This window comes from Schistocerca cancellata, chromosome 3 (assembly GCF_023864275.1).
Source record: "Schistocerca cancellata isolate TAMUIC-IGC-003103 chromosome 3, iqSchCanc2.1, whole genome shotgun sequence".
NCBI classification, from domain to species: Eukaryota; Metazoa; Arthropoda; class Insecta; order Orthoptera; family Acrididae; genus Schistocerca; species Schistocerca cancellata.
Window position 1 is genome coordinate 380,800,610 of NC_064628.1, and position 16,253 is coordinate 380,816,862.

General features: G+C 39.3%; 1 protein-coding gene across 4 annotated transcripts in view; it reads right to left on the bottom strand.

The window, feature by feature from the left end:
- Positions 1-881: 881 nt before the first annotated feature.
- The window catches only part of LOC126175080 (alanine--glyoxylate aminotransferase 2, mitochondrial-like), a 149,652-nt gene continuing 134,280 nt past the window's right edge, over positions 882-16,253 (bottom strand). For all 4 annotated transcript variants that reach the window (XM_049921609.1, XM_049921610.1, XM_049921612.1 and 1 more), the window contains exons 9-10: positions 15,081-15,329; positions 882-1,922 (exon numbers count right to left, since the gene is read on the bottom strand). In XM_049921609.1, coding sequence (XP_049777566.1) covers positions 1,797-1,922; positions 15,081-15,329 — 375 coding nt within the window. In that variant the 3' untranslated portion in view covers positions 882-1,796. The remainder of the gene's footprint in view (positions 1,923-15,080; positions 15,330-16,253) is intronic.

Below are 16,253 nucleotides of genomic sequence, written 5' to 3' on the forward strand. Positions count from 1 at the left end.
AAGTAACAACAAATAGCAGTCTCTTGCCATTGTTTTGCTATGAATCGATTCCTCTCTTTTTTTATTGTAAGCGGCGGTAGCGCGTACGAAAACAAGCCATTCCGTGAGCGGGTACAGGCCGTAAACACTCATGATCAGAATGCGACAAACAACTCGTGACACAGTACAGTAATGCATTTTCAGCTTAGAGTGATGTAAACACCTATAACAAAGAGAACGGCACTACCAGATCAAAGCAAAATAAGCAATTGATTCAAACCAGATGAAGCACGTGAAAAAGGGAAGGTACCCGTATAAATACGGACGGAGCGCGTGACGCATAGCAATGGCTACCTAGTAAAGCTTAACTGCTAAGCTTACGACTCGAACCTACTGTAGCTGTATCGTCATTCATTCGAACTAAATTGTGTCTCATATTACAATGGACCAACTTTGTTTCGATTTGGAGGTGTGGCCTAAAACTTTTCTCTCCCCTTGAATTTCGAGTCTCAAATTTCAGATGCGGCTTAGACTCGGGAAAATTTTTTTTCTTGATTTTGAGTCTCATTTTTCAGGTGCAGCTTAGATTCGAGTGCAGCTTAGATTCGAGTAAATACGGTATTTGTATGTGCTGCCTGTTACTCTGTTCCATGTTATGCATGATAAAATTGTATTTCCCCCGCAAGTGTGGATTCATTCTACTCTCCACTGGGTGTCATGCATACAATACCAACAAATGCACTCATTGTTCCAGAAACATTTATGTAATTCCCAGAGAAATAAACTTTGGCACTGTACCTGATAATACTGAGAATCAAGTTGTAAGAGGTGTAACTCCTGATTTTATAGCTGAAAAAGTCTGTAGGTAAAATGGTAGTAAATAACTGCAAAACTGGGCAGTCTTCTCATGCACAAAGAGTTTTACTTGTTCACAGAATATGATGTGGCACAATCCTCCTGAGGAAAAAGGGTTTGATTCTAGTTGACACTGCTTGACTAGTTCAAGGTACAAAAGATGGGGCACCACTTCAAACAAGTACAAAACATAAGCTCTCAAGAAATTAATTTATTTACATCTTTTAGGATTGAAAAATTGAGTAAATATAAATGTATACTTTGGCTAATGACTAATTTGAATTTAAGAAATTGAAAAACAAGTAGCACAGTGTTCTCCTAGCTTCTTATTTTGAATTCTGTTGACAGGATCCTTATAATAAAACAAAATAAAAGGTAGCTACTAAAATTATCTTGAAAATGTAACAATGATCACAATTCTGAAAATATTCCTTTTGGTAAAGTTAAAAAAAGACATGCCTAATGACCAGTCTCAAGCCTAATTCAACTGAAAGCACCTTTTCTCACAAGACCGAAGAATAATTTAAGAGAACGAAAAATGTCATGTCATGTTATCCATATTTTTCTCCACTTTTCGTCTTGTTTTCAGAGTACTTCACTCCTTGCTGTTCAAAATTCTGTTTTGCAATGTGAACTTAGTGAACTCTTGAGGTGTAGGTCTCACTTCCAATTCCATCACTGTTAAACTTTCAGCACTTCTGTTTTTTTCCTTCTTCTGGAAAAGAGACCTTGGCTTTGAGAGTGCTATTACCATTTCATCTATGCTTAAATATTTAAATAGAATCTGAAGTTTAATTTAATGTTAATTAAGCTCTTATGATCAACAGCCATGGAAAGAGTTACACATTTTAAATATATGATTCTTCCCATAATACATTGCAGTTTCAGAAAAATTTCATCTGTATCATGCCATTGCAGATAAACTGCCTTTAAAATAAGTTATTGTACCAAAGAAATAGACATCATTTATGTCTATCTTGGGTCTTTTTGTTTTTCAGTCTTTGTTTCAGAAGAACCCTTCGAATAACATCAACAGTAAAATCTGCATCTGCTTTGGTAATACACATTGGTGGCTGCATGCGCAGAACCTGAAAATAACCACATGAACCAATTAATAAAAATCTACTTGAATTCATTATACATATCCAGGAACATGTCCAAAATGCCCAGTGTGATATACTGTGGAGGTGGGGGGAGGGGAGTCAAAGCGGAAGGGGAGAGGCACAGGGAAAGGTGAAGAAGCAGAGGAGAAAGGGGGGAGATGCAGAGGAGAAGGGCAAGAGAGGCATAGGGAAAGGGGAAGGGGAAGAGGGAGAGCCTGATGAAAACAAAACAATTAGAGATGGAGCTCAAACACAGAAATAAACAAGGGAAGGGAAGGATATATATAGTTTGGGCCCAAACTCTTTGCCTTTACAAATGTCTGCTTGTGTCTGTGTATATGCGGATGGATATGTGTGTGTGTGCGCGAGTGTATACCTGCCCTTTTTTCCCCCTAAGGTAAGTCTTTCCGCTCCCGGGATTGGAATGACTCCTTACCCTCTCCCTTGAAACCCATATCCTTTTGTCTTTCCTTCTCCTTCCCTCTTTCCTGACGAGGCAACCGTTGGTTGCGAAAGCTAGAATTTTGTGTGTATGTTTGTGTTTGTTTGTGTGTCTACCGACCTGCCAGCGCTTTTGTTTGGTAAGTCTCATCATCTTTCTTTGTGCACATCACTGTCTACCAACCCAAGTTCACCACAGGATCAACTTAACCAACACTTTTTCGCCTTTTTTCATACCAGATCTCCAATTGCTTCTAGTTATCTATCCCCATATATTTCTATCTTTCTCTTTCATTTCAACCTCATGTTAAACTTTCCACCTTCTAATACCATGTCACCCTCACAACACCCCCACAACGACCCCATTAAGTTTTATTTACATTCCCTCCGCAAACATGCTTTCACCCTAGCCAGATTACGCTCACATATTTTATTTTCTCAGGCTTGTCTGACATTTGGCATAACCCCCAAAGGCCTCACACTTAAAGTTCCCATCTCTGGCTGCAACCCTTCTTTCCATCAGTCCCTATACCAGTTCCAAACTGAACAATCCATTGCCCTCACCCACCTAATCCTTCACCTACACATCAACTCCGCCAATGAACACACCCGTCAACTCCTATCCTTAATAAAAGTCCTCAATCTTTCCTCTCCCACATCCACACCGGCTATTCAGAGCATCCTCCTACAGGCCAACCGCAAATTAGAACAGCATGCCACCCTCCACCTTAAAAAACTATCCAATCTCCTGGTTTCCCACCTCCGGAAAGGCAACTCACTCACCCTTCACAACCTTTCCAGCAAACCTCAACCACCTCTCATTGCACACAAACCCAGTCTCTCCCATCTACTCAATCTCCCACTTCCAGCTCCACTCCCTCCAAAACCTCAAAATTCCGATCAACACAATCTGGCGCCACAACACCCGAATTCAGTAGTTAACCTTTCCTCCAAACCTCTCTCCCAATCCGAAACCTCTGTCCTATCCAAAGGCCTCACCTTCAGCCCCACTCCCAGATTCAACCAAACAGCCCTCGTCAAAGATTTACTGTCCTACACTCGTACTCTCTGCTGGAAGTATCACTTTGCCACGAAGAAAAATGATCCTAATCCTACCCCTAATGATCCAACTCCCCAAGACACTATCCAAATTGAACCCTGCCTGGAACAGTTCCGTCCTCCGTCACAGCGGGACCCACCTCCTCTTCCTCAAAATCACCCTCTCCAAACCTTCCAGGAATTTCTGACTTCCAGCCTTGCCTCTCAATCCTTCTTAAAAAACCTTAATCCTACTCCCAACATCACCACTGCTGAAGCCCAGGCTATCCGTGATGTGAAGGCTGACCGGTCCATCGTCATTCTTCCGGCGGACAAGGGTTCCACGACCGTGGTACTTGATCGTCGGGAGTATGTGGCTGAGGGACTGCGTCAGCTTTCAGACAACACCACATACAAAGTTTGCCAAGGTAATCCCATTCTTGATGTCCAGGCAGAGCTTCAAGGAATCCTCAGAACCTTAGGCCCCCTACAAAACCTTTCACCTGACTCCATCAACCTCCTGACCCCACCGACACCCTGCACCCCTACCTTCTACCTTCTTCCTAAAATTCACAAACCCAATCATCCCGGCCGCCCCATTGTAGCTGGTTACCAAGCCCCCACAGAACGTATCTCTGCCTACGTAGATCAGCACCTTCAACCCATTACATGCAGTCTGCCATCCTTCATCAAAGACACCAACCACTTTCTCGAACGCCTGGAATCCTTACCCAATCCGTTACCCCCAGAAACCATCCTTGTAACCATTGATGCTACTTCCTTATACACAAATATCCCGCACGTCCAGGGCCTCGCTGCGATGGAGCACTTCCTTTCACGCCGATCACCTGCCACCCTACCTAAAACCTCTTTCCTCATTACCTTAGCCAGCTTCATCCTGACCCACAACTTCTTCACTTTTGAAAACCAGACATACCAACAATTAAAGGGAACAGCCATGGGTACCAGGATGGCCCCCTCGTACGCCAACCTATTCATGGGTCGCTTAGAGGAAGCCTTCTTGGTTACCCAGGCCTGCCAACCCAAAGTTTGGTACAGACTTATTGATGACATCTTCATGATCTGGACTCACAGTGAAGAACTCCAGAATTTCCTCTCCAACCTCAACTCCTTTGGTTCCATCAGATTCACCTGGTCCTACTCCAAATCCCATGCCACTTTCCTTGATGTTGACCTTCACCTGTCCAATGGCCAGCTTCACACGTCCGTCCACATCTGTTTGAAGTGCAACAAGCACTGTATTGTGCGAGTGATACAGAGGCGAACGAGTGTGCCAGGACATACCCCAGTTCACTGCTAGAAGTGCCATGTCACCTTAACGCATATGTGTGTAGTGCACAAGTATTGCACCATAATTAACTGTAAAATTTTAAGTCAAAATTTTATATTAAAACTTTGTCAACATATATTTTATTGTAATAATGTTCTAAATATCAAGTCTTAATGTAATTAAACTGATAGTTTTCGTAAAAATGCAGTTTTAAGAAAAAAATAAGTTGCGCTAAATAATAAAGCTAGAAGGCCAGAATTTGGTCAGAAAGTGCCTATGGAGGTAAGAAATAAGTGGTGCAAGTTTCAAAGTAAAAGAATGAAAATTACAACAAGAATCCACATGTTTTAAGAAAAATTAAGGGTGCTAAATATTGGAATTATAAATGTAAAAATTTGTTTCATTTCATCCTAAAAATAATAACTAAGAGACCGCTTTAAGCTACCTCTTATAGTTTTTGAGTAATTTAATGAAAACCAAATTTGTAACTAAAATATATCCATTTGCAGTAGATTAAGTACCCGTAATTTTAATGACAGAATATTTTGGTTTCAGCATATGATAAAACCTACTAAATAACAGAGCTATACCAAATTTTAGAACTGTAATAGCAATAGTAATAACATCCAATACAATTTCTAGTAAAGATATGGTTCAGAGGTAACGAACTACTGTTAGTTCCACTATAAAAATTCTAGAAGGCAAAGTTTTTATCCAGGCGAGCTGAAACTTTTTCTGTGCTTTTAATCAACCTACCAGAATACACGCAAAAATTAAGAAGTTTCTAAATTAATTCATAACTTTGTTATTAAAGATTATATGTGTCTGAGAAAGTGGTCGTTCAGAGCCTGCTCAGTGTGCATAAGACAGATAACAGATGTTCTCAGCTGTCCGCTGTGGCACATATATAAATACAGCCCAAGAGGCAGGGAAAACAGGTTCACTTCCCACTCAGCCACTGTAACATCCCTGTCTGTTAAACGTTGGATTACGCTCTGCCTCAGATGATGTACACCATCCTGGATCGCTTAGATTTCGCTAAAGTAACTGTTAGTGTGCCGTCTGTGATAATTACAAATCCGTGTGGCAAGTGGTGAATGTTCTTTCCAATTTTGTGGCAGGCATTTATTTTGAACATTTATTTGAGTATTAGTAGTCAGGACGACGGACTATTTGGCAGAAATGTACCATAGAGGTCACCTTTGAACTGATAATAGTGCTGTTTAAGATTAAAAAATTTACAGTCGGTTCAATTCAGGGTGTATACGTGGACAAGGAAAGAAAATTCCCAGGTTTTTCCCAGACCTCATGGTTAAAAATACACTTTCTCCCGGGTGAAAATAATTTTTTCCATGTTAAGTGACAGTATACTTTCCCTTGGAACTGTAAAACTTACGAATCATTTGAATGGTTATGGTTTTATACAGTGGTTTAGGATTTCCCAGCACTTAAGAAAACGAAACTCAGGGGAAAAAAACACGTTTTGGAAAGTTCTTTGATGTGCAGCAACATGTACGCTGCATATTTTCATATTTTGGAAGTATAAATTTGCATTCCACCAAACACCGCATGCTACTCTCTGAAGCATTGAAATCGAGATTGTGATGTGCTTTTGTAAACCAGTCGTAGTTCATGTCACGTGATCTCGCCAGCCGATGACAGCGGATATTCAGAGCATAGGACACATGATGTAGTCAGCCAATAGTAACATCACTGTTAAGTAGCATGAACACACAAATAGGAAAAGTTAATATACATAGTGTTGCTACAAGAAAGGAAAAGCTTTCAGATATAGTAATGGTCTCTAAGATTAGTAAGCTGCAAGAGAAGCTAAGCTTTCACATATAATGTTGATCTTTATTTGCATATTTTACACTTTAAAATACATCAAACAAGTGTGCTAGTAAAATGTTTAATACCGTCATAAACCTCTGATGTTCTGGGCTCGAAATTCTTCCAAATGGATTGTCATCAAAGAGTTGATTTTTAAATGAGAGTCGAACGCTCTGTGATTTAAGAAATTCATCGTACATTCTCACACATAGTTCATCTTGCGTAAAAGGAAATTTAATTTGAAAATAACACTTTTCAAACCACAATTCGCACTTGCGCAGCTGCGATGATGTAGGAAGCCCGTACATGTAAAACATTAAAAGATCTTACATTATGTCATAAAAGAAACAAGACATCAGAGGATACTCCAAGAGTGTCAGAATTTTGTGAACCATACTGCAATGAATAATTTGCCTTAAACTGCACATTCGTATGTCCAGATTACCAACGAAGTAGGTCTCGACCTGATATTAAGCTCATCAGAGTGGTTTTCGGGATGTAAATTTTCTTGGAGTACCAGTACTGTATTATCTCATGTTGAGTTCTTTATTATGGCATAATGCCATACGTACTATAAGATGAAAACGTGCATTTGAAATGCAGCGAACAGTTGAAACTAGCCACTAGTGTGGTAAACACTTCATTTCAAATAAATTGGCTGCCTCAGTGGAAAAGATAGATAAAAGCCAAATTTCTTTAGCAAAGCGACAAAAGTAACTTCATTATTCTTCAAGGCAATTAATGCTTGACTGTCATAAAGGTGGAAATAAAACAAAATCTGAAACTAATAACATATTTTAGCCTTCCGTAATTGCGTGAATGTATTTTAATTCACTTGATAGCTCCCAGCCACAGAAATCACTTTGTTTTCATTTGACGTGAGAGTAGTAAACAAAGAGGAAACAGCAAAATCACTAAATGTAAACACGGATCACATGGAGACAACCTCCACCCCCCTCTATAACTTGAGACTCCTCTGCACATCAGTCCCAGATATATGATATCCCCACCTCCTCCATTGAGTGTTTGAGGTAGGATGCCAAAAATTAAAAAAAAAAAATACTACTTTTAAAAAATATGTTCATTTTGTAGTGCACATCTTTCCGTAGAGTCTGACGCATAAAACATATAACTTCGAGGAAATGCAAGACATGTTATTTGGTCTTAAGTGTGCCAAAGTGCAGTGTCACGCCTCTTCACACAGCATTCTTCTACCACACATCACTGTGTTTCGCATTGTGGAACTCAAATGTGTATATTTTGTAATGGATGCCATCATCCATGGATCCAGCAGGGCAGTGGAAATTAAAATGTCCTGTGGTGCCTCTCCTGCTCCCAGTCAGCCTGTTTGACATCCTGCCCTGCTCTTTTTTTAAGAATCCCTCGCAATACTAGATGGGATTATTTGTAACCGGAAGAACAAGAACTCTTCAGAAAATTTGGATTCTTCAATGCATATTAGCTAATAACTTGCTGTTCTGTGTGACATAAAATTAAATATAGGATGTGTAAAACCAGTAAAGACAAGAGACAAGCAAGACAGTACACATTTCTTGAATCCTTAGGTCCTAGCATTTTTTTCTCTCTAATCTTGCTACAGCTTTACATGGTGGGCTTTCCTTTCTGTGAAAGAATCTGTTGCTTCATCAAAATTCATCAAATGTTTTGTTACATGAAAAATCGAAATGTTGTTGTCTAATACTGAAAAAGCTGTTAATACAAATAGTACCAAAGACTGGTGTGGTTTCTAGATCTGATTACCGTATTTACTCGAATCTAAGCCGCACTTTTTTTTCCGGTTTTTGTAATCCAAAAAGCCGCCTGCGGCTTAGAATCGAGTGCAAAGCAAGTGGAAGTTCTGAAAAATGTTGGTATGTGCCGCCACAACTAACTTCTGCCGTCTAATATATGTAGCAACACAGGCATGCTTTGTAGGCACAAAGATAAATACTGGCGCCAAAACCTCTGCATCAGTAAATAAATTTAAAAATAAAGGTGGAAGACGAGCTTTTTTTCTCCGCCCCAAGTTTCGACCACTGCATTTTTATACATTATCCAACGAAGTAAATACAAATTCCGTTTTGTTCATCTTCGAATGTAGCAGAATTTCAATGTACTATGAAAATTCAACTGGCAAGACTCTTTGGGATGTTTGTCAATATGGCCAACTCTACTTTCTGAATTTTTTCCTACCTGTGAGAAGAGATGGTTGCTACTAGGAACCTGATGAAATGTGACTCACATGCAGTATTCTCTTCACCATGAGAATAATACGAATATTAACATTTTGCCATGTATTCTTTCGTGTTTGCTACTATCTCATTTAAATCCCGTTTGCCTAATAAACTATGAAAGTAGAGTGAGACAACAGCAAACGCGGAAGAATATACGTATTGTGTCATGCTTATATTCGTATTATACTTATGTCTAATAGTGATACAATCAGAAATGAACCATGGCAGCTGACTAGATTTTTAATTCTAAGATGACTCTAATTTCTGCGCAGAATTTGATGTACTAAAGAAGCGGCTGCAAAGATGTTCAAATGGAGAAACATTTTCGCCTGACTCTTGCTCAGAAGATGTTCTATCATACGCAGTCTATTATTTGGTTCTTGTTGATCATCATCAAAGAAAGCAGCAGTGTAAGTAACAACAAATAGCAGTCTCTTGCCATTGTTTCGCTAATGAGACGATTCCTCTCTCTTTTTTTAAATTGTAAGATGTAGCACGCACAAAAGCAAGCCATGCCGCGGGCGGCAACAGGCCGTAAACACCTATAACAAAGAAAACGGCACTTATCAGATCAAAGAAAAATAAGCAATCAATTCAAACCAGACGAAGCACGTGAAAAAGGAAGGGCACCCGTATAAATACGGACAGGGCACCTGACGCATAGCAATGGCTACCTGGTAAAGCTTAACTGCTAAGCTTACAACTCGAACCAAACTAATGTAGCTGTACCGTCATTCATTCGACCTAAATTGTGTCTCATATTACAATGGACCAACTTTGTTTCAATTTGGAGGTGCGGCCTAAAACTTTTCTCTCCCCTTGAATTTCAAGTCTCAAATTTCAGGTGCGGCTTAGATTCGGGAATTTTTTTTTTGCTTTATTTCGAGTCTCATTTTTCAGGTGCAGCTTAGATTCGAGTGTGGCTTAGATTCGAGTAAATACAGTATGTCTGTTTTGTCACTGTCTGCTAGATAAAAGAAAATAGGCCTTTCTAATATTGCAGGAATTGTAACACACACCAAATATGCGAAACTCTTTTGGTAATAATGGTCATTTCATAATATGACAGAATATAATTTGCGAAGTACCAATATCAAATGCCTATCTGACCTACTACAAGCAGAAAGCTTTATGTTAGGTAATAGTTTCACAGTTCAGTCATACGCTCCAGTTTCTCAAGCATGAGATCGAAAAGCAGTAGTACGAAATTTTTGGATAAATTTGGAATCGTCATAGTCTTTCATAATTTGTGTGATGTCCCCGTATCTTCTCCTTCCTCATTCTAACAATCTTCTCATCACTAATTCCATATCTATTCCTACTATTGTCAAAACTCATTCTCCGGTTAACTCTACCGACCATACCAAAATCACCTGTTTAGTTATCCAGCAATTATTCTCCGGTTAGGTGTTATTACACGTTTGTACAACGCGCTACTTCCACAATATAACTTAAGCTGCTGCTAGCAGGGGACTGTACAACTTGCCCTTTCTAGTTTAGCGATCTGACCAAAAATTTTCTGTCAAAATTTCATTTCCTTGGATGCACCAAGAAGATAATATGTAATCTTTCTTACCTGTTATTCCTGTTAGTCACTTATTTCCACTCTGGTAGTCAGAATCTATGGACTTTGCTAGTAATTAAAACAATGCTGATCATTCACATACCCAATCAATCACATAAACAAACAGCAGTTAGCATTCACCCATTTGGCTTTATTCTGATCAACTCTTATAGCCCCCGTCCTTTTGTCTGCAGGAAAGTTTATTTCTAGATGCAACGAGGATTCCTCTGGCAGAGACATCACATACACTATGCACGCATTCAAAAATCAACTTATGATTCATTCAGAAATCAACTTAGAATGCGTTCAAAAATTTTCAAGACCCAACAGGGATGTGTTTCAAAATCATTTGAATAATCGATAGACCAACATGCGCTAGATGCTAGGTGCTTGGTGGCACAAGGTTTTCTTCCTTAAGGAATATGAATTCCCCCCACACCCCTCAAAATTTCCGCCTGGTTCAGATACCACGGTTTGCTGCTTACACAGTCAACAGCGATGTTTCTGTAGCCAGAAGCAGGTGAAGGTACTACTCAAATGCGACTCAAATGTGCATGCGCATGAGCCGACTCGTAACTTCTTAAATGGATCTAATGCAAACAGTTGTGATGTCACGCACATCGGAGGTATTTTGTTGTTATGAAGCATTACATAGTCTTCCTAAAGCCTTTCACACATTTTGCTGTTGGCAGACGCTTGTATGAGCTCTGTGTTGTTTTTTTTTTATATATATGGCGCATTTCCTTTGCAATTTACGTTTTTTTCTCTCATTCATGTTTTGTTGCTGCAGTATTAATCTGTGGTAGTGGGATACAGTAATATCCCTTGTTAGAGTATCGGTTCTTACCAGTCAAAATTATAAAAAATTAACTGAAAACTAAAACAATGAAAAATTCCCAGAATTCTAAAAAATTACTGGGTTTTTCCTGGTTTTCTCCTGGGTGAAAAAATTCCCATGTCTTTCCCGGATCTCCCAGTTGTCTCGGGTCGCATACACCCTGTGAATATAGTGACTTTCAAAGTGTAGTATGTGAAATACTTTACTCAATATATGTATGAACTAGAGCTTTATTCCTTCATTTATAGTCATAGTTCTGATCCCCCTAAGTAGAAGGAGAATAGAAACATTTCTATCAGACTGGAAACTAAGGTCAGTATGTTCTCCATCGCTTTCTGGCTGACCACAATAATACTTGCCAGGCTTGTGTCAGAAAGATGGCGAACCACCAACAACAATCATTGTCAAATTAAACCTGCCACCCACATGTTCAACCTGAATACTGAAAAAACAATGAAAAAATAAAAGAGTGTGTGAAGTGAGATTAAAATTTAAGACAAAAGAATAACAATGATAGCATTCATTGATGACATTACTATTCTCTGAAAAGAAAAGGAAAATTTGCAGGAATGAAAAGTCTAATGACTGCAAAATATGGATCAAGAGTAAATCAAATAAAGTCTGACCCTTGCGGAGCAGCAGAAACGAGATTAGTGAGAAACTTAAAATTAAAACTGGGGACCACACTGTAGATAAAGTGAATGAATTCTCCTGCTTTGGAAGCAAATTTTGGTTGAAAAAACCTGAAATTTCTTGTGGAATATTTTAAAACATTCCCGCTTCGTCTCGTATAGTTTCATTGACTTCCGACAGGTGGCAGCGCTGTACGGAGCTGTTAAAATGGCATCTGTAACGGATGTGCGTTGCAAACAACGGGCAGTGATCGAGTTTCTTTTGGCGGAAAACCAGGGCATCTCAGATATTCATAGGCGCTTGCAGAATGTCTACGGTGATCTGGCAGTGGACAAAAGCACGGTGCGTCGTTGGGCAAAGCGTGTGCCATCATCGCCGCAAGGTCAAGCAAGACTGTCTGATCTCCCGCGTGCGGGCCGGCCATGCACAGCTGTGACTCCTGCAATGGCGGAGCGTGCGAACACACTCGTTCGAGTGATCGACGGATCACCATCAAACAACTCAGTGCTCAACTTGACATCTCTGTTGGTAGTGCTGTCACAATTGTTCACCAGTTGGGATATTCAAAGGTTTGTTCCCGCTGGGTCCCTCGTTGTCTAACCGAACACCATAAAGAGCAAAGGAGAACCATCTGTGCGGAATTGCTTGCTCGTCATGTGGCTGAGGGTGACAATTTCTTGTCAAAGATTGTTACAGGCGATGAAACATGGGTTCATCACTTCGAACCTGAAACAAAACGGCAATCAATGGAGTGGCGCCACACCCACTCCCCTACCAAGAAAAAGTTTAAAGCCATACCGTCAGCCGGTAAAGTCATGGTTACAGTCTTCTGGGATGCTGAAGGGGTTATTCTGTTCAAAGTCCTTCCCCATGGTCAAACGACCAACTCTGAAGTGTATTGTGCTACTCTTCAGAAATTGAAGAAACGACTTCAGCGTGTTCGTAGGCACAAAAATCAGAACGAACTTCTCCTTCTTCATGACAACACAAGACCTCGCACCCGAGAGGAGCTCACAAAACTTCAGTGGACTGTTCTTCCTCATGCAACCTTCAGCCCCAATCTCGCACCGTCGGATTTCCATATGTTTGGCCCAATGAAGGACGCAATCCGTGGGAGGCACTACGCGGATGATGAAGAAGTTATTGATGCAGTACGACGTTGGCTCCGACATCGACCAGTGGAATGGTACCGTGCAGGCATACAGGCCCTCATTTCAAGGTGGCGTAAGGCCGTAGCATTGAATGGAGATTACGTTGAAAAATAGTGTTGTGTAGCTAAAAGATTGGGGAATAACCTGGTGTATTTCAATGCTGAATAAAACAACCCCTGTTTCAGAAAAAAAATGTGTTGCATTACTTATTGAACTGCCCTCGTAATATACGTCGAACAAAGGAAAGAGGGCATATGAAGCAGATTAACAAATGAATAGAGAGAATCCTCACCAAAAAAATTATTCTAATCGCAAACATAGGCCTGATTTGAAAAAGAAATTTCTGAGGATGTATGCCTGGCTTGGAGCACTGTGTGGAAGTGAAGACTGTGGGAAAACCAGAAAAGAACATCAAAGTGTTTGAGATGCAGGGTTATGGATGAATGGTTCAAATTAAGTGGGTGATGAGGTTCTCTTCAGAATTGTTGAGGAAAAGAATATGTGGAAAACACATAAGTAGAAGAAGGGACAGGATCATAGGACATGTGCTAAAACATAAGGGAATAACTCCCATGGTATTAGAGAGCGAGAGAGAGAGAGAGAGAGAGAGAGAGAGAGAGAGAGAGAGAGAGAGATCGCAAAAATTGTATGAGAAGACATGGCTTGGATTATAACCCAACAAATAACTGACTATGCTGGGTATAATTTTTGCCGTGAGACGAAGAGGTTGATAAAGGAGAGGAAATGATGGTGTGCCACTTCAGTCAGAAGACTGATAATCTCCCCTCCCTTCAACAAAAAAAGTTACTTGCATTCACATGTCTGAAAACTAATTTCTAACCTGTAAGCGAGTGTGATTTCAAGTGCACAATCCTTTACAAGACGCTACTTGGGTGCCGCTTCCCACCCTATTTTGAAGCTTTGTAGCAAATGTACAACATGGACACCATGTGGTATTATTGGTGATCTGAAATGGAATGATTTCAGGATATTGCTGCCTGAAGGGAACTAAAAGCTTAAAACTGATTCCTCACTTAAAGAAAATACCTGCCATTATTCCCAATGAGATGAGAGTTATTGCCCAAATATTCTGCACAAAACAAAAGTTGCTGAATCTTTGCTAGCCTTCCCAGTCACCTGTCACCTGTCATATCATCAGTTAAATATTATTGGATATTGTTATTTGGAAAGTGATCTACCAACAGTCACTACTAATGAGCAGTAGATTCAGATCAATTCAGCCTTAATAAAAATAGTTCCTCAGCTACATCAAACTGCTCTGATTCAGAGACAAAGTACTGATTTTGTGCTGGCAATATGGTCCTGTTGCTAGTTTACTGATATGACATGTAGCCACATATTATGTGAATCTTGCACTTTTTTTAGCAAAGTCTTCACAGTGATATTATTATCACATATGAGCATACATAAAAAGTTCAGAATCACGATATTGCTTGAAGGAAGTATATTTGCATCAGGAGAAAGGTGTTCCTACTTAATGCCACACTGCAATTCCCTAGAGTTGTCATAAAAGAGAGATTGCGAGAGAATGATATGAGATACCAAAAACACCTCCTAAACATAAGTTACTATGCATGTCTGCAAATCAACTCATTCTCTCATGGATGCAATTTCAGAAACATGGGTATCAACTACTCATAAAATGATGTTGCTGATCTCCCTGTTGCATCCACACACTGTCCTTTAGGCATCTATCACATTAGAGTATTTGGTGATTTCATACAAGAATTAAAATTATATCTTTGAGTAAGAAATCACTAAATTAATTTCAAAAATCAAGGAAATCATTTAACCATATGGAAGGACAGCAATTAGTATAATAATTTTCATAAAATGAAAGAAGCATGTTGACACTATCATCTCACTTAGATAGTGTCATGTTATGCATTCTTCACAGTAATGGTTGTTCTTACCTCTGTTCTCATTCTTTCTTTAACTCCTCTTCCTTGTCCCCTGTTTTTCATATGTGTCACCAATAAGGTTCTTGTTTTACCATACTAGAAAGCTCATTGAGGATATGAGCTACACATAATCTCTGTAATACATACATGGTAAATTTACTTCAAGTGATGTAGCTATAATTGTATTGAGTTACTTACATTTCCACAAAGTCCACCTCTCCCCAACAGTACTCCCATGTCTTTACAGTCCTCCCATATTTCCATGAATTGTTTTGCCGAGATCGGAGTTTTCTTGTCCTTGTCTGCCACCATTTCAATACCAACCATTAATCCCTTGCCTCGCACATCTCCAATACATTCAAATTCATCTCTCAGTAATGCAAGCTGTTTTATTAAGTGAGTGCCAACCTCCAGACAGTTTCTTTGTGCCTGTTCATCTTCTATAACCTGAAATATAAATAACCAATGTACAGAATCATAAGATTATTAATTTCTTCAAATATTTATATTATATTGTAGAAATTAACAAAATTAAGGTAGTAGGAGTAATCCACATAATTACAGGCCCATATCATTTACGTCGATATGCAGCAGGATTCTGGAACGTATATTATGTTCGAACATTATGAATTACCTCAAAGAGAATGGTCTATGGGCACACAGTCAACAAGAGTTTAGAAAACACAACTAGCTCTTTATTTGCATTAAGTGTTGATAGCTAGTGACAAGGGATTTCCGGTCATTTCCATATTTCTGGATTTCCAGAAGGCTTTTGACACTGTACCACACAAGCGGCTTATAGTGAAATTGCGTGCTTATGGAATATCGTCTCAGTTATGTTACTGGATTTGCTACATCCTGTCAGAGAGGTCACAGTTGGTAGTAATTGATGGAAAGTCATTGAGTAAAACAAAAGTGATTTATGGCATTCTCCAAGGTAGTGTTATAGGCCCTTTGCTGTTCCTTATCTATATAAATAATGTGGTTGACAATCTGAGCACCTGCCTTAGGTTGTTTGCAGATGATTCTGTTGTTTATCAACTAATAAAGTCATCAGAAGATCAAAACAAACTGACAAACGATTTATAAAAGATATCTGAATGGTGCGAAAATTGGCAGTTGACCCTAAATAACGAAAAGTGTGAGGTCATCCACATAAGTGCTAAAAGGAATCCGTTAAATTCAAGTTAAACAATAAATCAGTCAAACATAAAGGCCGTAAATTCAACTAAATACCTAGGAATTACAATTACGAACAACTTAAATTGGAAGGAACACACAGAAAAAGTTGTTGGGAAGGCTAACCAAAGACTGCATTTTATTGTCAGGACACTTAGAAAATGTAACAGATCTGTTAAGGATACTGCCTAC